Genomic DNA, 25,474 nt, shown 5'->3' on the forward strand with positions numbered 1-25,474 from the left:
CCGAGAGAAGAGAAGGAGTCCAGGTCGCTGGGAGCTGAAGACAGCAGCAGCGCTGGTCGAGCCAGGATGTGCAAGATGCAGGGGTGTGCAAAATGTGGGGGTGTGCAAGATGTGGGAGTGTGCAAGACGCCAGGGTGTGCAAGATGCTGCTGGAGACAGTGCGTTAGGAGCTGTCACTTTGACCCCCTAGAATACACAGGCCATCTGCTGGGTCACCTCAGCCCTACACCTCATCACTCCAGGCTACTCTCAGTAGAACAACACACCCTGGGCAAGGGGGAGTGTTAGGATACCCGTGTCTGGGCTTACTAAACTGTGACCATGGCAACGTCCTTTATCTATCAGAACTTAGAAGCCAGAACCAGACTGCCCGGGGTTGAACCGCAACTCTGCCTCCTACTCCCGGTGTCTGTTTCCTCATCTGTCAAGTGGGGATACCCATAGGATTACTATCTTCCTCATAGGGTGGTTATGAGGATAGTAATTTACAGATAGTAATGAGCAAAGAGTTGGACACGACTGAGCGACTGAACTGAACTGAACTGAATGAGTAATTAATAAAGCACTTAGAACAATACCTGCACAGAGTAAACTCCATAGAGAATTAGCTTTTACTATCACTCTGGCTATTATTAATGGGGTGGAATCATCTCAGAAGACTTTTTTCCCTTTCCTATTCTGATCCTGGGGGTGGGGTGCTTCCTCACTGGGTGGCCTTGGGCAAGACCCTTCTCCTCTCTGGGGCCCCAGGTTCTTATCTTCTAAGTGAGGTGCTGGGACTCAAGCCCTGAAAGTCTGAATTTACAAAATAAGGAGAAGGTGTCTCCCAGGCTGGGGTTTGTTTGTTATCTTGCCCTCTCTTGGGGATGCTAGAAGCCCATTTTGCTTACTTTAAGAATTTACCCAGAATTTAATTTTTCTGCCCTTTTGGTCTATCTATTATGAGCAACTGCTTACCTCATCTTAGTTGAGATAAGCAGTTAAGTCATCAGATTAACAGTTTATATTAGCAGTGGGTTTTTAAAGCTCCCATTCCCTGAGTGTTGTCCCAGCATCTTCCCAAGCCTGGGCTGATTGATTCTATCATCATTACAACTCCAGGAGGGAAATCATTATCCCCATATTAGACATGAGGAAATCCAGGCACAGAGAGATTATGCAACTTAGTCAACAACACACAACTAGTAAATGGTAAATCCAGATTAAAATCAGAATCCCTGCTTTCTACAAATGCTACCCCCATAGGCAGTTGGCCATGAACTCAACTACTATGATAATAACAGATACACCATCCCTTTCAAAAGGCTGCTGATCGTATTGATCAAAACCACAGATTCTCATCATTTGGAAGATACTATAGCAGAAACTTTGGAAGGATCATGGCTCCTGTGAAAAGGTGAAAGAAGCTATGGACCCTTTCCGTCACAAAAAAAGTTCACATAACCACATAAAAACATAAACAGAAGTGTTTCAATTTCACCAGGTTCAAACATCTCAGGCTAAAAATCTCAAATAATGCTTAAACTCTCTTGAAACTCTCTAGTACATATTTATTCTTGCTCCAGTTCTGCATTGATGAGAACTTTCTACGCAAAGCAGCTGTTCATTCCATTAATGTTCACCTCTGATTGTTAGAAAGTTGATCTTTCAACACAACTGGCATGCGTTTCCCCCAGACTTTGGTCCCATTTTTGGCTCCTACATGTTACTATACATAGAAATATCCAGCCTACCTTCCCAGGACAATTCTTCATGTTTCTGAGGATGCCAACCACACTGCTTCTAGGAAGTCTCTGCCTTCCACTACTCAGCTCATTTTCTCCTGAACACATTCATTTATCAATGATTCTCTCAAATATCTAGAGCCTGTTTACAGTCCAGAACATGATACAGTGTTCTAGCCATGAAGTGACCAGTGCCGTGCAGGATTCTCACTTTATTTTGGAAATCGGATCTTCATTAATATGCCCTAATAAAGTTAAAAAAACACCTTATTTTATTTTGAAACATAACACACACAGAAAGACTTACCTGGTATAAAGTGACAGTTCAGTGAGCTAACAATCACAGAGCAAACAGCCACATGAGCACCACCCAAGTCAAGAACTAGGCTTGAACCACTTCTGCTGTACCCCCATGACCATGCCTCTCTCCTCCACAAAGGTAACTTCTATTATTTAATGGGCTTCCCTCATACCTCAGTGGATAAAGAATCTGCCTGCAATGCAGGAAACTCGGGTTTGATTACTGGGTTGGGAAGATCCCCTGGAGAAGGAAATGGCAATCCACTCCAGTATTTTTGCCTGGAGAATCCCATGGACAGAGGAGCCTGGCAGGCTACATGGGGTCACAAGAGTTGGACACGACTGAGTGACTTTCACTTTACTTCACTTCATTCCTTTAAGGTAGTAATCTTCTTGCTTTTCTTAAGTTTTATCATCTTATATGTATGCCACATAGCACTATAGATTAGTTTCACTGGCTTTGAATTTTATATACAGGGAATCATATACATTGGCATCTTTGAAATCTGACAATTCATTCATTGGTGTGTTTGTGAGATTCAGGCATGTTGTTGTATATTTAGTTGTAATTTATTCATTTTCATTTCTGGAAAATTCCCATTTGCCTGAATTTACTGCAATTTATTTATCTACTAATATTTTATTCTTAATGGACACATGGACTGTGTCCAGATTTTGGTAACTATGAATAAGTTTCTGTAAACACTGGGGCACTCAAACACATGCATTTACATTGCGTATACCTAAAACATGGGCTTCCCTGGTGGCTCAGAGGTTAAAGCATCTGCCTGCAATGTGGGAGACCTGGGTTCGATCCCTGGGTTGGGAAGATCCCCTGGAGAAGGAAATGGCAACCCACTCCAGTATTCTTGCCTGGAAAATCCCATGGACAGAGGAGCCTGCTGGGCTACAGTCCATGGGGTAGCAAAGAGTCGGACACGACTGAGCGACTTCACTTTACCTAAAAAAAGAAACTCTTTGTAATTTCAGCTTAGCAGATAACAGCAATACATATTCCAAAGTAGTTGTATCAGCTGACACTTTCAATAGACAGCCAGTGGGAATTTGCTGTATGATGCAGGGAATCCAAAGCCGGTGCTCTGTGACAGCCTAGAGGGGTGGGATGCAGAGGGCCGTGGGAGGGTGATCCAAGAGGGAGAGGACATAGATATACCTGTGGCTGACTCATGTTTATGTATGGCAGAAACCATCACAATATTGTAAAGTAATTAACCTCTAATGAAAAATAAAATCAAACAGACAATTTCACTAGCTCTGTGGGTATGGTCCACATGTTCCAAGCTCTTGCCAACACTTAGAATTACTAATCTTTTTAACTTGAGATAGTCTAGTGGTTTTATAGTGGCATCTCATTGTGGTTTTCATTTGCATTTCCCTAGTGATGAACAAAGTTGAGCCCATTTTCACCTATTTATTAGGTGTTTATGGATTAGAGCTTTTGGCAACTCCTTAACAATCTGATTCATATTGAACCTGTAGCCAAATGAAATGGTTTCTGACAGAGGATGCTGTTTAGTCATAACTCCCTTATTGACTTCAGCTGGATTTTGGGTTCTGAAAGTAGGACAAAATATTCTTAGTAATAATGACAACTAATACTTATCGAGTGTCTACTGCGTTCCAAGCACTGAGCTATATTTGACATACATAGTGTCTCTTTTTTAATATAAATTTATTTATTTTAATTGGAGGTTAATTTCTTTACAATATTGTATTGGTTTTGCCATACATCAACATGAGTCTGCCACAGGTATACATGTGTTCCCCATCCTGAACCCTCCTCCCTCCTCCCTCCCCATACCATCCCTCTGGGTCATCCCAGTGCACCAGCCCCAAGCATCCAGTATCATGCATCGAACCTGGACTGGCGATTCATTTCATATATGATATTACATACTGTCTCTTAATCCTCACAACCAGCTTATTAGGTTGATACTATTAAAGCTCAACAGTCATAAAACTAAGATCATGGCATCTGGTCCCATCACTTCATGGGAAATAGATGGGGAAACAGTGGAAACACTATCAGACTTTATTTTTTGGGGCTCGAAAATCATTGCAGATGGTGATTGCAGCCATGAAATTAAAAGACGCTTACTCCTTGGAAGGAAAGTTATAACCAACCTAGATAGCATATTGAAAAGCAGAGACATTACTTTGCCAACAAAGGTCCGTCTAGTCAAGGCTCTGGTTTTTCCAGTGGTCATGTATGGATGTGAGAGTTGGACTGTGAAGAAAGCTGAGTACTGAAGAATTGTTGCTTTTGAACTGTGGTGTTGGAGAAGACTCTTGAGAGTCCCTTGGACTGCAAGGAGATCCAACCAGTCCATTCTAAAGGAGATCAGCCCTGGGTGTCCTTTGGAAGGAATGATGCTAAAGATGAAACTCCAGTACTTTGGCCACCTAATGCGAAGAGTTGACTCATTGGAAAAGACTCTGATGCTGGGAGGGATTGGGGGCAGGAGGAGAAGGGGATGACAGAGGATGAGATGGCTGGATGGCATCACAGACTCAATGGACGTGAGTTTGAGTGAAGTCCGGGAGGTGGTGATGGACAGGGAGGCCTGGCGTGCTGCGATTCATGGGGTCGCAAAGAGTCAGACATGACTGAGTGACTGAACTGAACTGATTATTATCCTCTTTTTACATGAGATAATACTAGGGTAGACTTCCCTGGTGGCTCAGATGGTAAAGTGTCTGTCTACAATGCGGGAGACCCGGGTTCGATCCCTGGGTTGGGAAGATCTGCTGGAGAAGGAAATGGCAAACAACTCCAGTACTATTGCCTGGAAAATCCCATGAAAAGGGGAGCGTGGTAGGCAAAGAGTTGGACATGACTGAGCAACTTCACTTCACAACTTAACCTAAGGTCTCATAACTAACAAGTAGATTCAAATCACTACCTTTAGTTACTATAACAAACTCCCAAAGATGGAAACACATGACTACAATTTTAAAAAACCCTTTAAAATGATTAAAAGCTGAATAATAAAATGGACATGTAGCTGTCAAATGGAGAAAAATCATTGCAAAGTATGACACAGGATGAATGTTCATAATGTGCAAAGAGTTTTTACAAGTTAATGAAAGGACACTCATCTCAAAAACTGGTCAAACGTTTCATGGGTCCAGTAAATCTGGAAAATTCTGCACACATTTTTATGTTCTTCTACCCCCAGGAGGTATATGAGCAAACTTAATGAGTTTGAGAAGTCTTGCACTAGAAATCTACTTTAACATGGAATTTTCATATTTGACAAAACAGCCTTTAGCATCCTGATGAATTACAATCCTTTGGAACAGACTGGTGAACTCTAGTAACCACTGTGCTGTGGTTAGTCTCTCAGTCCTGTCCAACTCTTTGCAACCCTATGGACTGCTGCCTGCCAGGCTCCTCTGTCCATGGGGCTTCTCCAGGCAAGAATACTGGAGTGGGTTGCCATGCCCTCCTCCAGTGATCTTCCCAACCCAGGGGTCGAACCCAGGTCTCCCGCATTACAGGTGGACTCTTTACCATCTGAACCACCAGAGAAGCCCATAATAACCATTACTTCCTTTGATTTCTAATCTGGTAAAACTTTCAACAAAGGAACCAAAATTAGTTTTGTCCCGGGTTTCTCAACTTTGATGCTACTGACATCTTGGACTGGATAATTCTCTGTTGTGTGTTGGGGGGCAGTCTTAGGCATTTCAGGGTGTTCAGCAGCATCCTTGGTTTCTGCAGGGTAGATGCCAGGTGTCACTAGCATCCCTCCACCCCCCAGTTGTGACAACCAAAACTGCCTCCAGATGTAACCAAATGCTCCCCGGGGGAAGACTACCCTCCCCCACCCCCTTAAGAAACATTGGTCTGGCTGTTCTGGTTTCTTGAGAACTCCTGTTGTGCCTCCTGATTACCTCCTAACTATCTTAGTGCTCCCCAAGCTGCACAGCACTTCACTCTATTTTGATCTCTCTGCCCTGTGGCATCCACTACTCTTTGTTTTAGTATAAGAGGGTCCATCTCTTGACTTGAGTCTCTCGTTTGTTAGAATTCCTTAGATCTCCAGGCACACCAACCCTGTGGTTTCCTTGATGTGGAACCTCTTTTCATCCTTCCACCCTGCAAGTGGAATTAAGCTCCTTTCTTCAATCATCTCTACACGCCCTTCACAGCCTTCCACCAGATCCCCAGCATGTGTTATACTTATTTATCCATGCAATTGTCTCAGTTTTTAGAGAGCAAGGACTGGGTCCTATTCATACTCTTATTGTCGGCACAGAGTAGGCACTGATCAATACAAACAAAGGAGAAAAACAGACTTGAGGAGGCTCAGAAACTTCCATCATGGGATCCTGGGTGAATTTCCAGGAAGACTGAGTTAATTCACAGTCTCTTCAGCAGTTTCTTCCTGGAAATGTTCTCCTTGCTTCTCTCCAGGCAGACAATCTTTCTTCTGGAGAGAAGGTGAAAGTCCTGTAAAAGGTACCGTCCTGTTTTTCTCCTCCTCAGCCATGAATATGACATCATCTGCTCAGTTGGCATGTCCAGACCATTCCTGATACTTTTCTCATTCCAAACAGAGGGAGGAAAGCCCCTTTCCCTTGATCTCAGCACTTTTTGCAAACCTCAGTTTATTTCAGCCAGTGACACTTTTCATCCTTGGAGATGAGTCCTCCTTTCCGTGTTCTGCGAGTTCCTCTGGGGCCTGCGTCTCTCTGGGAGGCATCCCCTCCTCCGACATTGCGTCAGTCTCTTTAAGTATTTCCTTCTTTTTATTTCCTGTCTGGGATTATTTTAAGCTTTAGAAACGGAATTTAATTCTTGGGAACCGTCTAGCTTTATCAAAGCTGTCCAAGATGGCGGCAGGGGGCAAGAAGAAAAGGACATTTTCGAGAAACATTAATAAAGGGCAAGTGACAGGACATGATAACCATGTGGACACGGAGGAGGGGAGATGATTCCCAGATTTCTGTTTGAAGACAATGGAGGGACTGGGGATTCCTGTTGTAAAGAGGGTCCCAGGAAGAGGAGGAGGAGGATGAAGACAAGGAAGAATGGGCTCTCTGAAAAGAAAATGGGTGTGGTCTGGGACTTTGAGAGTCTGAGGTTTCCTGGGCAGGCCAGTGGAGATGCAGAGGACGTAACCGGATAGAAGAGCCCGCTGCGCTGCACAGCAAGTGCCACTGGAGGGCTGCTGGCGTGTAGACGGGAGCTGCAGCGGAGAGCGCAGACGAGAGCTCAGACAGTGCGTGCTGATGGAACAGACGAAGCTAAAGATGGAGCAGGAAGGAAAGCTCTTGAAGGAGACGGTGAAGGAGCAGTCAGAGAAAGAGCCAGAGATCCAGGAGAGGGGCACGGATCTCAGGACGGAAAGGAGGGCCAGCAGCTTCAAAGGATGTAGAGAGGTCAGTTCAGATATGGACAGAGATATGATCACTGAATTAGCAGCAGAGGGTCATTGAGGACAACGGGGAGGGCAGCCTTAGGAGGGCAGGGAGCTGTAGTCAGATGACAGGGGAGGGAGGAGAGGTAGGGAGAACAGGCAGTGGGGAACAGACTCAGGGAGAAGAGGGAGTCAGTCAACCACCCAGCAACCTGAGGGGCTAGGGTGCACCCGGGGCCACTGTGGGCAGTGGGAACAGCAGGGAGCAAACAAGTAAAAAGCTCTGCCCTCACAATGTGTACGTTTTAGGGAGAGGAAGTAGGGAGGGAGGACTTTAAAAAAATTATACTTTTTTCTTCCAGTTTTACTGCAACATAATTGATAAGGATTCATTTTAAAGATGTTTGTAAGAAGCATCATCATTTGCCAGATGAGGAGGCCAAACGAAGTTAGATGGCAACTTGCTCTAGTTAACATAAACGTCAGAGCTGAGGCCACGCCCTGACCTGTCTGACCCTTTCCATCCTTTGCTGCTTGAAGGGGATGGAGTTTAGGTGGGAAGAGGCTACACAGAAGGCATATGGCATGGGAAGAACGGGAAGAACAGAGGTGCAGGGTGCAGGGTTATTCATGGTTGGACTGTGCCTACACAGAGTGAGGTTTCTACCGGCCCCTGCTGGCGCACAGTTGTGCTGGGCCTCTTATGTGGCCTCAGGTTCCTCCAATGGGGACGGCAGGCACTGAAATCTACCTGTTCTCACATGGTCCTGTTTGAACCAGAAGCTTGAGAGGTAGCCTGTTGTGGCCCCGCCCCCAACTTCCCCATCCCCATCCCCCTTATTTAGAAGTAAATCTCTAGAAGCGCAGGGCACTGATCAATATCCCTCCATGAGATTTACAGAGAGGCACCAGAAAGAGACAGGGTCTTTCTTCCTCTGGGACGGTGAGCTTAGGGACCAGAGCGGGCCACCCACAGCTGTCTAACTCAACCATCTGAAGAAAACACCAGGTAGAGATAAACAGGCCCAAGAGGTCCAATATCACTTGAGCTCCTGGATCCAGCTCTGCCTGAATCTATCAAGAACTGTCTGAGACTTTCTGATGCTTGAACCAACGAATTGTCTTTTGCACTCTAACTTGAGTTGTGTTTCTATACTTGCAACTGCAAAAATCTGACAGGTACGGTTTGTCACAATATGTTGTAACTGAGCAGGACCCTCTTGGGCCTTCCTGGGACAGACCCCTCCCCCACATCTTCTGCTGTAGCTCCTCTCTGAAGTATTTAGATAATAGTATCTGATGCACACTTCCTGAGTTGTTTTTGCAGATGCTAAAACCATCACTGAATGGAAGATATTAAAACTACTTGATGATCATGAGTCTCCAGACCTACTGGCACCTAAGGATTGATCATATTAACCACTCTATGACCTCACCATCAACCAATCAGAGAATTGTGCAAACTGATCACATACCCTGAGACCCCCTCCCTCACCTGGCCTTTAAGAATGCTCAGCTGAAACCCTTTGGGAAGTTCAAGGTTTTAAAGTATGAGCCCCCAGTCCTCCTTGACAATAAATGCTGTACTCTCTTTGACCACAACCTGGTGTCAGTAGACAGGCTTTATAGGATGTGGGCGAGTGGACCCAAGTTTGGTTCCATAGCAGTGTCAGCGGTGACTGTGGAAGATATGTTTATTTTTGACTTTTGTGAAAACTAACTGACTCCAGGGGCTTCCTCCACGGAGCCATTCAACACCTTCTAGGTGCTAACTCTGCAGGTGATGAAGAGATGAGTAAGACATGTGCTTACACGCAGCTGTGGAGACGATACATCTACAAAGTGCTTTACATCCATTTCTCTGAATCTACAATCACGGGAACTGATTAGCCAGGGAGGGTTTGGCAAGTATGGACCGAGCTGGAGAGCTGATCCATGAGAGCTCAGAGGAAGGTGTGTTATTGGGGGGAGGGAGTGAATGTGGGGTTCCTCTAACACTCTGTTCTGGGAGGCTGGGCTACGCTGGAGGTGTTGGGGGATACGGAGAGAGGGGAGCAGGTGGTCCGGGGAAGCTGCATGAGTATTAACTTAAGTGGAAGGAAGAGCTGCTTCTCATACCTTTCCCATTCCAGCGTGGGCATGTCCCAGCTTAACCACCACGGGGAAGTGAGGGGCTGTGAGCTGCAAGAGACAAGAGAAAACCACTCATTAGCATCCCAGAGCATCACCGCCAACACTCTGGTCACTAGTGCCACGTGGGAAGCCCATATCTGTGCATATATACAGTTCTGACTGATTTCACGATGTTGTACGACAGAAACCAATACAACATTGTAAAGCAATTATCTTCCAATGAAGAAGAATAATAGTGGTCACACCAAGATGAGAACAAGCATCTGTGGGCTGCACTGCGTGGGCACTGTGTTAAGCTACTGTCCTGGACTCCCACCTTTAAAGAGTGATGGGCAGCAGCCTGGCCTGGTGAGTTCCCTGTCACACCCCCAGCACCCAGAACACGGCCTGACTCAGGGAAGGGGCTGACACAGAATCTGTGTCACAGTCTGCGTCTGGGTAAGACTTGTAAGGCATGCATGCCTCCCCCTGTGATATAGAGGAAGACAGGCTCAAATGGTCAGATGCTTGTCTTGGCCATGCTTACTCAGCTAGGAAGTGAGGGGACTGGGACTGAACCTAGGCTTCGCATTTCCTCCTCATGCTGTTCATATGTTGTTTGAAATAGGTTTGTTCGGTGTCTAGAAGTATACTTGGAGTTGCTTAAGGACAGAGGTTATCCCTCCTCATTATTTAGTAATAATTCCATGACTTGGTCAGCTCCAGAAGAGGTAATCATGTCCCACCCTCTATATCGTACAGGTTTCTGTTCTGTTGCCTGTCCTTCCATCCTGGACTGTCCCCTCACATCCTGGATGCTCTGAGAGGAGGAACCAGGTCTTCCCTCCTGGTGCCCAGCACCTGGTCTGACACACAGGAGCAACTGTAGCTGCCACAGAGGGTCTGCTGTGGGTCCCAAAGCCATGGGCTGGACCTCATCTCATTTTCCCCCACCAAGGTCTCATGAGGCAAGCAGGAAAGGTATTCTTCTAACACGACACAAAAAGTTGAGACTCAGGCAGCTGCTGGGAGAGGGTGGAGCTGGGATATGAACTTGGGTCTGTTAGACTCCAAGCTCGATGTGACTTGTTTCCTCTAAGACCTAGGCAAGGGCTTTCTGTAATAGAGGGTGAGTAAGAAATTTCTTCCTGATTTCAGGCTAAAATGTATAATATCCTAGTGTCTAGAGTTAACAAATGCAGATTTTAGAAAAGGCAATGTTTATTTTTGATTCCCAAAGCAATATGTACTCACTATAAAAATTTGGAAACTATAATAAAGTATTATGTCATTATGTATAAAGAGCACAATAAAAATCACCCTTGAACTTTAATGGTTTTGCTATATTATCTGATTCCTTTTTTCTTTCTTTAATCTAAATTTTTTCTTTTGATTTGTTCTGTTCTTACAAAGTTGAGAGTATAATGCATACCCAATTCTGCTTCTTGCTCTTTCCATTTCATGTTATAAATGGTAAGCATGTTCCTGGTGGTAATATGTCAGTTTAAGAGTTTTTATGGAATATTTCACATGAAAAAAGACTTCAAAAGCAATATTGTGAATATCACTTAGCTTTAGCAATAAACCATCGTCCATACAGTTGAAGCCCCTGATGTCCTTTCTCATCACATTTCCTTCCCTCCTATCTCAGACGTAACCATCATATAAATTATGTGTTTATTATTCCCTTGTGTTTATTCATATTTAACTACTACATAGGATTCTCAATAATAGACATTACACATTTAAAAACCTTATGTGCTGCTAAGTCATTTCAGTCCTATCCAACTCTGTGCGACCCCATAGGCGGCAGCCCACCAGGCTCCCCTGTCCCGGGATTCTCCAGGCAAGAACACTGGAGTGGGTTGCCATTTCCTTCTCCAACGCATGAAAGTGAAAAGTGAAAGTGAAGTCGCTCAGTCGTGTCCCACTCTTCGCGAACCCATGGACTGTAGCCTACCAGACTCCTATGTCCATGGGATTTTCCAGGCAAGAGTACTGGAGTGGGGTACCATGGCCTTCTCCGAAAAACCTTATGTAAGTGGCATCAAAAGAATCTACTCTTATACATTTTTTGGGTACATTGTGTTTGTGAGATTCATGTATGTTGATATATATAGTTCAGATTCCCATTTAACTGCTGCCAAATATTCCATTTGATGAGCACGTTACCATTTGCCCATTTCCTGCTAACGAACACTTAGGTGACTTCTGTTTTTCCAATTATAAACAATACTAGTAAGGGAGCTTCACCAGGACACAGGCACAGGTATGGAATTGCTGGGGTGGGGCAGTGCTTGCCTCAGCTTTGCTAGATGTAGCCAAATTGCTCTGCAAAGTGGATGTACCCACCTATGCTCTCATAGGCAGGAAAAGAGATCCCGACACTTGAGGCTGAAAGACTGAAATTTTACCAACTCAAGGGACATACAGTGAAATGAATGGGTGCATTTTCACCAAGTGGCTCTTGTGCCCCAGCAAAATCGTCACCCCCAGCCATTCACTCACATACCCTAGACACCCTCTTCAGTCCACAAACTGCCCAGATCACTATTGGGGCTTCATCTCCATCTTATTTTAGGGTGGAAATTGAGGTGAGGGGCAACGTTGTGCTCTCTCTTCCTCTCCATCCCTCTCAAATTGATTGCTTCCCTGCATGTTGGCAGGTACTGGAAAGAACTGTCCTCAAAGTTAACCTTACTTTCTGTTTAATCTTAGATTAGATATTTAACTTCTCTGAACCCTAGTGCTCTAATCTGCAAAATGAGTACAATAATGTGCTCTAATCTGCAAAATGGGTGCAAAAATTTGCTCTAATCTGCAAAATTATGAATAAAGCAAAAACTGGAATCAAGATTGCTTGGAGAAATAGTAATAACCTCAGATATGCAGATGACACCACCCTTATGGCAGAAAGAAAAGAAGAGCTACAGAGCCTCTTGATGAAAGTAAAAGAGGAGAGTGAAAAAGTTGGCTTAAAACTCAACATTCAGAAAATGAAGATCATGGCATCTGGTCCCATCACTTCATGGCAAATAGATGGGGAAACAGTAGAAACAATGACAGACTTTATTTTGGGGGCTTCAAAATCACTATAAATGGTGACTGCAGCCATGAAATTAAAAGACATTTTCATTGCAGCACTGTTTATAATAGCGAGGACATGGAAGCAACCTAGATGTCCATCAGCAGATGAATGGATAAGAAAGCTGTGGTACATATACACAATGGAGTATTACTCAGCTATTAAAAAGAATACATTTGAATCAGTTCTAATGAGGTGGATGAAACTGGAGCCTATTATACATAGTTAAGTAAGCTAGAAAGAAAAAACACCAATACAGTAAACTAACACATATATATGGAATTTAGAAAGATGGTAACAACAACCCTGTATGCGAGACAGCAAAAGAGACACAGATGTATAGAACAGTCTTTTGGACTCTGTGGGAGAAGGCGAGGGTGGGATGATTTGAGAGAATAGCATTGAAACATGTATATTATCACATGTGAAACAGATCACCAGTCCAGGTTTGATGCATGAGATGGTGCTCAGGGCTGGTGCACTGGGATGACCCAGAGGGATGGGATGGGGAGGGAGGTGGCAGGGAGGTTCAGGATGGGGAACACATGTACACCCATGGCTGATTCATGTCAATGTATGGCAAAACCACTACAATATTGTAAAGTAATTAGCCTTCAATTAAAATAAATAAATAAATAAAAAGACACTTGCTCCTTGGAAGAAAAGTTATGACCAACCTAGACAGCATATTAAAAAGCAGAGACATTACTTTACCAACAAAGGTCCATTTAGTTAAAGCTATGGTTTTTCCAGTAGTCCTGTATGGATGTGAGAGTTGGACTACAAAGAAAGCTGAGCACCAAAGAACTGTTGCTTTTGAACTGTGGTGCTGGAGAAGACTCTTGAGAGTCCCTTGGACTGCTAGGAGATCAAACCAGTCAATCCTAAAGGAAATCAGTCCTGAATATTCACTGAAAGGACTGATGCTGAAGCTGAAACTCCAATAGTTTGGCCACCTGATGCGAAGAACTGACTCACTTGAAAAGACCCTGTTGCTGGGAAAGACTGAAGGCAGGAGGAGAAGGGGACAATGGAGGACAAGATGGTTGGATGGCATCACTGACTCAATGGGCATGAGATTGAGTAAACTCAGGGAGTTGGCAATGGACAGGGAGGCCTGGTGTGCTGCAGTCCATGGAGTCACAAAGAGTTGGACACAACTGAGAGACTGAACTTAACTGACTGAACTGAATCAGCAAAATGGGGACAATAATGCCCAACTCACAGGTTAGTAGGGGGAAGAAGAAATGACATAAAGAATGTAAAACTGGCACCACATACAGTTTCAAAATCAAAGTGTGGAGTAGAGTTGAAGGGAAGAAGGAGATGACTGGTTTTGTGGGGCAAAGAGAGAGATAAAGGGGGTTGGCTGGGTGATGGGAGAAAGAAACTAGAGGCTCCAACCTGGCAGTATCTGGTTAAGAGCAGGGGAGGGAGTGAAATGAAGCCCAACGAAGCAAAATCAGGGGGCTACACCACAGAGAGTTATCAGAGGTGATTAAAGGCTGGCAGTTTTAGTCTGTGAGAACCTTAGCAGTCATCTTGCCCATTCCCTGTATTAACATGTTAAAGCAGGCAGAGTTTCTAGCAATGCCCCCCAAGATGTCCCACTCTAATCTCTGGAGTCCATGAATGTGATGAGATTGTCATACAATGATTGGTCTGTTATATGCACAGCTGACCTTAAAACAGGGAGATTATTTTAATCGGGTCACTCGAGCTCTTAAAAGCAGAGAACTTTCTCAGACTGGTGGCAGAAGAGGAAGGCAGAGAGATTCGAAGCAGGAGAAACACTTAATATATCATTCCTATGCCAGGAGCTGAAGGCAGCCCCTGGCTGAAAGCCAGCAGGGAACTGGGTATCTCAGACCCAGAGCTGCAAAGAACTGAATTATGTGAGTAACAAGACTGAGCTTGGGGGAGAAATTTGAGCTCTGGAGAATGTGGCATCTTGATTTCAGCTGGATGAGACCCTAAGCAGAGAACCTTGTCATGCCGTCCCGCCCAATGTACGTAACTGTGAGCTAATAAAGAGGTATTCTTTTAAGCTGCTAAATTGTTACAGAAGTAATAGGAAACTAATACATGTGTCCTCCTAGATACTGAAGACCAAAGAGTGAAGTGATTGTTTTCACAACATATAATAACAGAACTAATCAAGCTCATGTGTTTTGAGTCTTAATCAAGTCCTCTCTCTACCAAGGCACACTTTCCTGGGGACCATATGGATCTCTGAGGTGCAATAAATACTTTTCCCTAATCATAAGGATCAATAAAATAGCACAAGATCAGATCAATTCAGTGGGCACTAATTGAAATAAGAGCTATTATGTGGCTGGCTCTCTGTTTTATGTTGTGTAGGACACACAGAAGATTGAGACAGTGTTTCCTAGAGAGATGAACAATGCAATGAAAGAGCAGAACCAGCAGTACAGGGGGTGAGTCTGAGTGGGTGGTGTCATGAACAAGTCCCATAGAAAGGAAAGACTCGGAGAAGGATTCCGAAGGATGAGTAGCTTTGTGGGTGGGTGGAGGGAAGGCTTAGCATCCCTCAAGAGCTGAATGGTGCAGAGTGCTATGGTCTTCCCATGAAGGGTGTTTAGGTTCTTCATGAGCTCTAATGAATGAAGACTCAAAGGAAGGGAGGATTTATCTTATGATACTTAGTATGGGTTTATCATCAATAAAGTGATTTTGGACATCATTTCTATGTGGAATTAAATATTTGAACTGAGTGTGTTCTCCAACACTCTTAAATGAGACTAGAGGAACACATTAATGGTCAAAAATAGTGGGAATAGAAATTGACACAGAAAGTCAATCAAGGGAAACCTGAGAATTTACAGTAGGATATTTCAAAGAAAGCATTTTGAAAATATGTTTAAAACAATGAATTTTCCTGATACTAGGAGAAAGTTTCCTTTGCCATTTTTTACTTTGGTTGAGAAAAGCATTCTTTTCAGAACCAGCTTGCAAGTTTCTGAGCTGGTGATCTGAGAAGGAAGAGGCAATTTCGGGCCAGATTGCTAGGGGCCTTCAAATCTGAAGGGAAGAATCTAGGTTGCCTGGATGGACTGGAGAAATAGCTCAGTTCTGGGACAGCAGCATGACCTGTCAGCTGAGGGCAGGTTAAATTGTACTGGGGGAGGCTGAAGGGCCAGGCTTCAACAGTATGTGAACTGTGAACTTCCAGATGTTCAAGCTAGATTTAGAAAAGGCAGAGGAACCAAAGATCAAATTGCCAATATAAGAGAATACCAGAAAAAACATCTACTTCTGCTTTATTGATTATGCCAAAGCCTTTGACTGTGTGGATCACAACAAACTGTGGAAAATTCTTCAAGGAATGGAAATACCAGACCACCTTGCCTGCCTCCTGAGAAACCTGTATGCAGGTCAAGAAGAAACAGTTAAAACCGAACATGGAACAACAGACTGGTTCCAAATTGGGAATGGAGTATGTCAAGGATGTATATTGTTTCCCTGCTTATTTAACTTATATGCAGATTACATCATGTGAAATGCCAGGCTGGATGCAGCACAAGCTGGAATCAAGATTGCCGGGAGAAATATCAATAACCTCAGATATGCAGATGACACCACCTTTATGGCAGAAAATGAAGAAGAACTAAAGAGCCTCTTGATGAAAAAGAGGAGAGTAAAAATGCTGGCTTAAAACTCAACATTCAGAAAACGAAGATCATGGCATCCAGTCCCATCACTTCATGGCAAATAGATGGGAAAACAATGGAAACAGTGAAAGACTTTATTTTGGGGGGCTCCAAAATCACTGCAGATAGGGACTGCAGTCACAAACTTCAAAGATGCTTGCTCCTTGGAAGAAAAGCTATGATTAACCTAGACAGCTTATTAAAAAATAGAGATATAACTTTGCTGACAAAGGTCTGTCTAGCCAAAGCTATAGTTTTTCTAGTAGTCATGTACAAACGTGAGAGTTGGACTATAAAGAAATCTGAGCAGCAAAGAATTGATGTTTTTGAATGGTGGTGTTGGAAAAGACTCTTGAGAGTCCCTTGGACTGCTAGGAGATCAAACCAGTCAATCCTAAAGGAAATCAGTCCTGAATATTCATTGGAAGGACTGATGCTGAAGCTGAAAACTCCAATACTTTGGCCACCTGATGTGAAGAACTGACTCAACAGAAAAGACCCTGATGCTGGGAAAGACTGAAGGCAGAAGGAGAAGGAAGTGCAAGAGGATGAGATGGTTGGATGGCATCACCAACTTGATGGATATGAGTCTGACTAAACTCCGGAAGTTGGTGATGAACAGGGAAGCCTGGCGCATGCTGCAATCCATAGGGTCGCAAAAAGTTGGACAGGACTGAGCGACTGAACTGAACTGAAGGACCAGAGAGCAATTTGGAATTGGTTATGACCAACTTGAAGTGCTGCTGGTTGGGCCTGAACTAGGATGGGGGTGATGGAGAGAGTGGGGACACTGGCAAAAAGTTTTTTAAGTGACACTTAAAAAAAATGGAAATATCATCTTCAAATGACCATAGAAATTCAAGACTAGGATTGCCTACAACTTTATCCTCTAACCAAATCAGTGTTTGCTTTGGTCCACCCTACTTTATAGTCCTCATTTATATGTCCAATTTAAAAAAAGGGATATTCTGCAATATTAGAGAAAAAATTTTATATTTATTCACTTACCATTACACCATTAGTTTTTTCCCTATTTTTGCCACAATCGATTTTTCTTTTCTTTATATCCCTCCCCTATTTCCCATCTCATCCTCTGCCAGGTGAGGATGAGATGGTTAGATAGCATCACTGACTCAATGGACCTGAATCTGAACTCCAGGAGATAGTGAGGGACAGGGGAACCCGGTGTGCTGTAGTCCATGCAGTTACAAAGAGTTGGACACAACTTAGTGACTCAGCAACCCACTTTCCAGTCCAGGTGACTGATCTCATTGTCCTGGTGATTTCTGCCCAATACCTGTTATGCTCCATCTTTGCAAATATTTATACACATGTATGAATGAGATCCGTTTTTTCCAAAATGGCTCTTTTTACTTCACAGCTCACCATGTGCATTCCCTTCCCCATGTCAGTAGCTACACTCCTAATCCAATAGTGTTAATAGCTTCATAATATCCCACAGGGCACGTGGACTGCAATTTCTTGGCCATTTTCCTATAATGGCCTAATTTGTGCCATTTTCTCTCTCTGTCTGCTGCTATGAGCAATACCACTAAATATCTTGGTACACGTGAGCTTGTGCACTAGCGTCATAATACCTAGTCAAGAGCTTCTCAAGGGGAGAATCAGCAGTATTTGGAGAAATCCTGCTAGGTTTCTAAGGTCATATGTAAAAGCTCAAGAAAGAACAAGGATGCTATCATACTGCACCCTGGATGGATCCCCCCACCCTATGCTCTCCCAGTTTAATGACAGCCACACTTATTGAGTGTCTCATAAGAGCCAGGGATGGTCTAGGCACTCAGATTTGTTAGCATTCTCCCCTTTCCTGATGTGATAGATAAGAAATCAGGGGCAAGCCATCTGTCAAGGTCAGGCAGTTAGGAAACGGTGGAGCTCCTCCACTGCCACCCAGGTCTTCTCCCCATGCTTTCCCCTTTCCCTTTCCAAGCCATTCAGTCGGGTTTTAAAGGCCACTCTTTTTATTTTTTATTTTTACTTTATTTTACTTTACAGTACTGTATTGGTTTTGCCATACATTGACATGAATCCACCACTCATTTGCAACATGCCAGCCCCTCCCCAAACAGACAGGTCACGGAGGACAGAAAACATCTTGCCGGCTATTTTCTCTCTTCCCTTCCCAACAATAGCTTTATTTAGTTCCCCTGGGGATGGCAGGCCTGCATCAGTCTCTCACAGACTCCCTGTTCCCCGCTCACATGCCCCCAGGGGCTCCAGAGTTCAGCACTACCCAATGGCGTGAGAAGCCTGACATCCTGTTAGAAGGGGCAAATCAATTTTTGAAACCAGAGATCCCCAGCCTGATAAGGGCCCTATTCAGAAGTCTCCCAAGAAAACCAAATAAGTGGGGGTGGCCCAGGGCTCCTGCTAGGCATTCTCTTGGGGGGTTGGAGTCAGAGCAGTGTGAGGCCAGATCAGAGTTGTACCAACCTCACCTTCAAGCCAAGGAATTAGACAGCTGGGACCTGAGTGGTCTGGGGCAGCTCCCCACTGAAGGAGGCAGCTCTCTGTATATTCACGACTCTCTGGAGATTTAAATACACAGTGTTTGGTCCTGGTTAAGTGATGGAGAAAGCAAGGCTTGGAAGAATCTGGGGGAGGAAAACAAGGACCAAAAACACCTTGGAAGGTTTCAAGGAGAAGGTGGGCCTCCATGATGCCTCTGAGGCTCTGCCTGATCTACTTCTCACTACCTCTACAAGCTTCATCTTGTGTTTCCCCTCCTTCCCACCCCAGCTTCTGTCTACAAGTTATGTTCCAACACGTGGGGCTTTCAGATCTTTACTGAATGAGCCTCATTCCCTCTGGCCACAGGGCCTCTGCATACGCTGCTCCTTTTCTCTGAAAGATGCTACCTAACACTATTTTCTAGGCCACTCCTTTTCATACTTCACAGCTCAGTTGATATGCTCTGTCCCCAGAGTGCACTTCCCTGGATACTGGTCTAAAAAAATAAGTGCTTCTTGAATCTTCTTTATCACACCATGAACTCTCCTTTCATAGAGTTAGCCACTATTTGTAATTGCACATTTATTTTCTTTGTTGTCGCTCTCTCAAATCCAAGGTAGGTGCTCTGAGAGAACAAGGTGCTCTGCATATTTCATTTACAGCTGTCTCCCCAGGCTCCACCCAAGGGGTAGCATACAGTAGGCTGTGCATGAAGTGTATATGTTGGATGGGTGTTAGACAAAGGCTTCCATGACAGGGAATGATGTCACATGTATACAGGCAGAGTTGGACAGAATTTGGAGAAAACTTGTTAGTAAAGGTTGGTGTGAGTAGAGGCTTGCTGGGGAAACAGTGGGAATTAGGGTGAAAATGTAGGCAGTGGCAAGCTTGGGGGGCCTTACACATGAGGAAGGGATTTAGGATGGTTTCTGTGAACACTGGGCAGCCACTGAGGGTTTGGGTGCAGACACAGACAAAGCAAGTTCAGGAAGACTTCTGTGGGGCTGTGTTAACAACAGCTCCCAGTTTGGAGCACTTATAGTGTACCAGGAACGGTGCTAAACACTTTACCTATATCGTCTCATTTAAATCTCTTGACACATCTATGAGATGACTCCTATTTTTAGCCCCATCTCTTATGGCTCAGTGGTAAAGAATCCGCTTGCAGTGCAGAAGACACTTGGGACACAGGTTCAATCCCTGAGTCAGAAAGATGCCCTGGAGTGGGAAATGGCAACCCACTCTAGTATTCTTACATGGGAAATTTCATGGACAGAGGAGCCTGGCGAGCTACAGTCCATGCGGTCGCAAAGAGACATGACTGAGCATGCATGCTATGCTGCTACTGCTACTGCTAAGTCACTTCAGTTGTGTCCAATTCTGTGCGACCCCATAGATGGCAGCCCACCAGGCTCCCCCGTCCCTGGGATTCTCCAGGCAAGAACACTGGAGTGGGTTGCCATTTCCTTCTCGAATGCATGAAAGTGAAAAGTCAAAGTGAAGTTGCTCAGTCGTGTCTAATTGTTCGCGACCCCATGGACTGCAGCCTACCAGGCTCCCCCGTCCATGGGATTTTCCAGGCAAGAGTACTGGAGTGGGGTGCCATTACCTTCTCCGCATGCTACGCTACTACATATGAAAGAAGTGAAGGTTGAGAGAGGTAAAGATGCTTGCCTAGTATTACTCATCAAGAAAGTGGAGGAACTAGCATTTGGCCTGAGCCCACTGTCCTGCTGCTACTTCTGGATAATCACGCTATTCATCATCAAGGGCTTCCATGTGTTCAGAACTATGTCTACTTGTTGATTTGGTTGAAGAGGGTGGGTGGAGGCCAGCAGACTCATTAGGACAAAAGTGGCTACTGTAATGACCAAGCAGCTTGGGGCCTGGCGGGGGCAGCACGAACTGTGGAGCCAGAAGGCCCCTAGGGTTCATATCCAGCTGACACCTATGGTTATGAGCCTGCGGGCAACTCATTGGCCACCTTTGTGACTCAGTTTTCTCATACTCCTAGTAAGATCACTTGATGAACTGACATTATAATAGGTGTCTGTCACTAAATGGTCACTGCTGGTGAAGAGGCTTAAATCGAGTTAGAGGATGTCCAAGGCCTGGCAGGTTGTTAGACAGTGTGCATGCTATGTGCTAAGTTGTTCAGTCATGTCTGACTCGTTGAGACCCCCATGGATTGTAGCCTCCCACGCTCCTCTGTCCATGGGATTCTCCAGGCAAGAATATGGCAGTGGGATGCCATGCCCTCCTCCTGGGATTCTTCCTGACTCAGGGATTGAACCGATGTCTTTTAGGTCTCCTGCACTGACAGGCCGGTTCTTTACCACTAGCGCCACCTGGGAAGCCAGTAGGCCAGCAGTCCATACTAGTTCTCATTTCTTTCACATCTGTGATCTCAGGGGCATGGAGTGGGGAGGGGGATGTCAAGGCCTGATGGACAGAATTCAGTCATTTCTGGGACACAGGAAAGAGAGAGAAGAGGGCAAGGAAGCCTGATGCCACGTGGTCCACAGGAAACTCAATGAAGTTTTAACAGATATGGGGAAGCACAGAAACAGGGCTTGTTACAGACATTTAAAAAGATTCATTCAAAAGAGAAAACAGAAACATCCTGACAACTGCTTGCTAAACCTTAACCTTGGTGTGTAGTATCTGGCAGAATCTTCTTGGAGCTTAAGTGCTGCATGCTAAGGAAGTCCTGTCTAGAGGGAGGAGAATGGACATGGTGACCTGTGGCAATCCTTTCCAATCCTCTAATGCCGTGACAAATCTACAAATAACCAAGGTGACTGAGAGACAAGACAGAGCATGTCACGACAAAACTGACCGCAGCCTGCAGGGCTCTGGGATCTGGCTCCAGCCTTTCCCCGACCCCGTCTTACCCTCGCTCCCCCACCACCTTCTCTACCCCAGTCTTTCTGGCTTTCTTTCTGACCTGATACTGGCTTTGTTCCTTCTAGCCACAGGGCCTTTACACATGCTGTTCTCATTGCCTGGAACACTCTCCCTGCTCCTCCTATCCACACATCAGATCACGGCTCCACTGCTGCTTCCTCAAGAAGCTGGCACTCACCTTCTTGCCTAGCTAACAGCCCACTTAACTCTTTCTCTTCCTTAGCACTTGGCCTTTTTAAATTCACCTATGAAATTGCTGAACAATCGTCTGATTCCCTCACTAGTCTGTTACCTCCGTAAGAAGTTTCAGGTCTGTGTCTGCTACTGCTCATCACTGAACCTTCAGGCCTCTCTTGAGTTACTGACTTACCTCAAAAACCCAGCCCAGCCCCAGATGGCACCTCCAACCCAACCAAGGAAACCCATGAGGTTTCCAAGCAAACTCATAAATGTCCCATCGGAAATGCTCTCTCCTTCCTGTATCCTGATCTCAGTCAAAGGTCCCACTACTCACCCAGGTGTCAGAGGTCCCATCTGCCTTCCCTCTTTTTGTATCTGCCCTCTCTACCAGGTCTGGCATATAGGAGGGGCCCAGAAAACGTTGCTAAATGAGGTCTGTGGCCTCATGGCCCAGCTTAATGCTCTCTGCCCTTAGAACCCCACCTCTGAACTCTCTGCATCACCTCCTCCTACTTTTAGAGTGTCTTGGAAAAATACTGGTAGCATTTTTAGAAAAATTAAATTAAACCTGCCCTACGAAAACACAAACATTCCTTTTTCTTACATTTCCTGTTTCCCTGAGAAACGGAATAGTCAAAAATAAACACACCGATAGGATGGCAATATTTGTCTGCGAATACACTTTTCTTGTTTTCACCCCGGTGAGGTTAATGGCACTGAACAGGCTTGGGCTGCCAGTTCTCCTCCTGTGAGGATTCTCGGGTTTGTTCACAATTCGGACAGCATCCCAGCAAAACCGTGGCTCTGGGAAGGGTCTGAAAGACCAAGGTGATGAAGAGCACCCTGAATGGATAGACATAGCTGTGTGATTTTACGTTCCCTAGGTTTTCCATTGTTATTAATTTCTATTCACAATCTTGTTGCAGCTCCATCCCTCAGTGGGAAAAAGCCCTCTTTATAATCAGATGATCCCTAACATGGGAAAGTATTGTTTTTTTTTAGTCACTTCAGAAAATAGCCAAATAATAACTGCACTCCTTCAGCATCTGCATTTCTTTGCTTCAGTTTATGTTCACAGTGTTATGTCTTAAGATTCAAGATAAATGTGATATTTTGACTAAAGGCACTCATTGGTGTTCCGTAGAACTTGCTTACTTGGGGCTATAAGCAAAGGGACATGTCATTTCCTCTGTCTGGTTCAGAGAAGCGCTATTCATGGAATGCTGTAGAATGAGGAGTTAAGAGGGAGCACAGGCTTTGAAGCCAGACACAGCAGATTAAATACTGTTGTGTCACTTCCTATCGGAGCACTCTTGGGCAACTCAGTTCCCAGGTTCGTTTTCTGTAAGTGGGAATAGATACATCAGCAATGAAGGTTATTGTGAAGATTTGAGTTTGTATGTAAATCACATGCTACATATAGCTGGATCTTGGCCAGAAATTCTCTGGGGATAATGTGAACCATGATCTTTCCAGTAGTCATGTATGGATGAGAGAATTGGACCATAAAGAAGGGTGAGTTCAGGAGAATTGATGCTTTCGAAATGTGGTGTTGGAGGAGATTCTTCAGAGTCCCTTGGACTGCAAGGAGATCAAATCCGTCAATCCTAAAGGAAATTGCCCCTGAAAAAACCACTGGAAAGTGATCCTGAAGCTGCAACTCTAAAACCTGGCTACCTAATTCAAAGAGCCGACTCATTGGAAGAGACCCTGATGCTAGGAAAGATTGAAGGCAGGAGGAGAAGGACGGCAACAGAGGATGAGATGGTTGAATGGCATCACTGACTCAATGGACACAAGTTTGAGTGAACTCCAGGAGATAGGGAAGGACAGGGAAGCCTGGCGTGCTGCAATCCATGGGGTCACAAAGAGCTGGACACGACTTAGTGACTGAACAACAATAATATTCCATTGTATGAAGTTTTTAAATTTTAAGCAGATTTTAAGCACACCTTGGAAGGGGCTAGATGTGTATATTCATGGTTTGTGACTGCAAACCATAAAGGCAAATGTAAGTCTTAGCAAGTTTCAATAAACAAGGATAATATTTCGGCAATGCCAAAAGTATTTCTCTTAAAAAATTATAATATATAGTTGGGCATCTTATAAATTTATAATACCTGGGAAAGAGGAAGGTTTTTTACTGGCAAACTGATACTGGCTTGAAGGTACTTGCCTCCTGTGTGTGTCAGACCTTATCTGTCTCATTCCCCATGGTTTCTTCAGCACTTGCAAGCAGAGGGTCCAAGCCAGATTGTTAGTCCAATCATTGGAGCAAGCAGGATCTCTGCTTCTGGCACATTCTTACTAAATTTGTCATCCCAGCAACAAGTTGATAAAGAGAAAGGCTAAGAGGGAAACATGTCTAGGCCAAACAACGAAGTATCAAGAAATACTGGTACTGGGAACCCAAGAGCAGAGCAAGGGAGAAAGTGACCTCTGGTGCTCCCTCCCCCTTAGGAGACCACTGCTTCTTTCCTTCTGAAAACCACCTTAACTTTCCAAGCCCTCATGGCTAACTTTGAAGCCATTCAGAGAGAAAGCTTTGAGGTGCGGGTTGCACAATCCTACTAGGAAAGCTAATGCTGTCGTTGCTCATATACGCTGACTTCCACATTTACTCATTTGCGCTCCATGAGGGCAAGGCAGGTATTTATTTTGTTCATGATTTACCCAGCACATAGCAAGTGTTCAGGATCTGTTGACTGCACTTTCTGAATGAATAGAGAAAAGCAGAGTGCTGAAAAGGGAAAGGGAAAGTGAAGTCACTCAGTTGTGTCCGACTCTTTGCGACCCTGTGGACTGTAGCTTACCAGGCTCCTCTGTCCATGGGTTTCTCCAGCAAGAATACTGGAGTGGGTCACCATTTCCATCTCCAGGGGATCTTCCTGACCCAGGGATCAAACCCAAGTCTCTTGCATTGGAGGCAGACGCTTTAACCTCTGAGCCACCAGGGAAGCTCATAAATGCTGGTGCTGTTACTGTTGGTCTTCCTAGGTGGCACTAGTGGTAAAGAACCCACCTGCCAATACAGATAGATGTAAGAGATATGGGTTTGATTCCTGGATTGGGAAGATCTCCTGGAGCGGGGCACAGCAACCTACTCCAGTATTCTTCCCTGGAGAATCCCATGGACAGAGGAGCCTAGTGGGCTACGGTCCATAGGTTTGCAAAGAGTCAGACATGACTGAAGCAACTGAGCAAGCAGAGGAAAGGACTTACCATGCTCAAGAATGCACAAGGGAAAATGCACAAAAGAGTGAAAGTTCCTGGAGGACTCAGAAAATATCAGGGCCAGCCACAGGGGTAGAAGGTCAGTAGAGGATGATCCTGGGAAAGCAGGGTTTCACATTCAAGGACCTCAAATTTGGGCTCTTTAAGGCTCTCTCCAAAATAAGGATATAATACAGTCATTTTCCTATGTGTGTGAATGTGTTAAAAGCTTTGGTTTGTCAAATGTACAAACCAATTTGTTTGTACAAATTAAAACTGTACTACAAATTTGGTTGTCCTATTTTGCAATTTAAAAAACAAACCTGGAATCTCAAAAAAGAACCCCTGTCCTCATCTTTCAGAAATACATGCTGAAGTATTTTCAGATTAAAAAAATACATAGTCTTAGATTTGCTTTAAAAT

At 44.5% G+C, this 25,474-nt stretch overlaps 1 protein-coding gene across 2 annotated transcripts in view; it reads right to left on the bottom strand.

Annotated features, from left to right (window-relative positions):
• Positions 1-25,474, bottom strand: part of SYN3 (synapsin III) — a 447,307-nt gene that overhangs the window by 58,327 nt on the left and 363,506 nt on the right. For both annotated transcript variants that reach the window (XM_068970770.1, XM_068970769.1), the window contains one exon: positions 9,530-9,592. In XM_068970770.1, coding sequence (XP_068826871.1) covers positions 9,530-9,592 — 63 coding nt within the window. The remainder of the gene's footprint in view (positions 1-9,529; positions 9,593-25,474) is intronic.

Source organism: Capricornis sumatraensis, chromosome 4 (genome assembly GCF_032405125.1).
Source record: "Capricornis sumatraensis isolate serow.1 chromosome 4, serow.2, whole genome shotgun sequence".
NCBI lineage: Eukaryota > Metazoa > Chordata > Mammalia > Artiodactyla > Bovidae > Capricornis > Capricornis sumatraensis.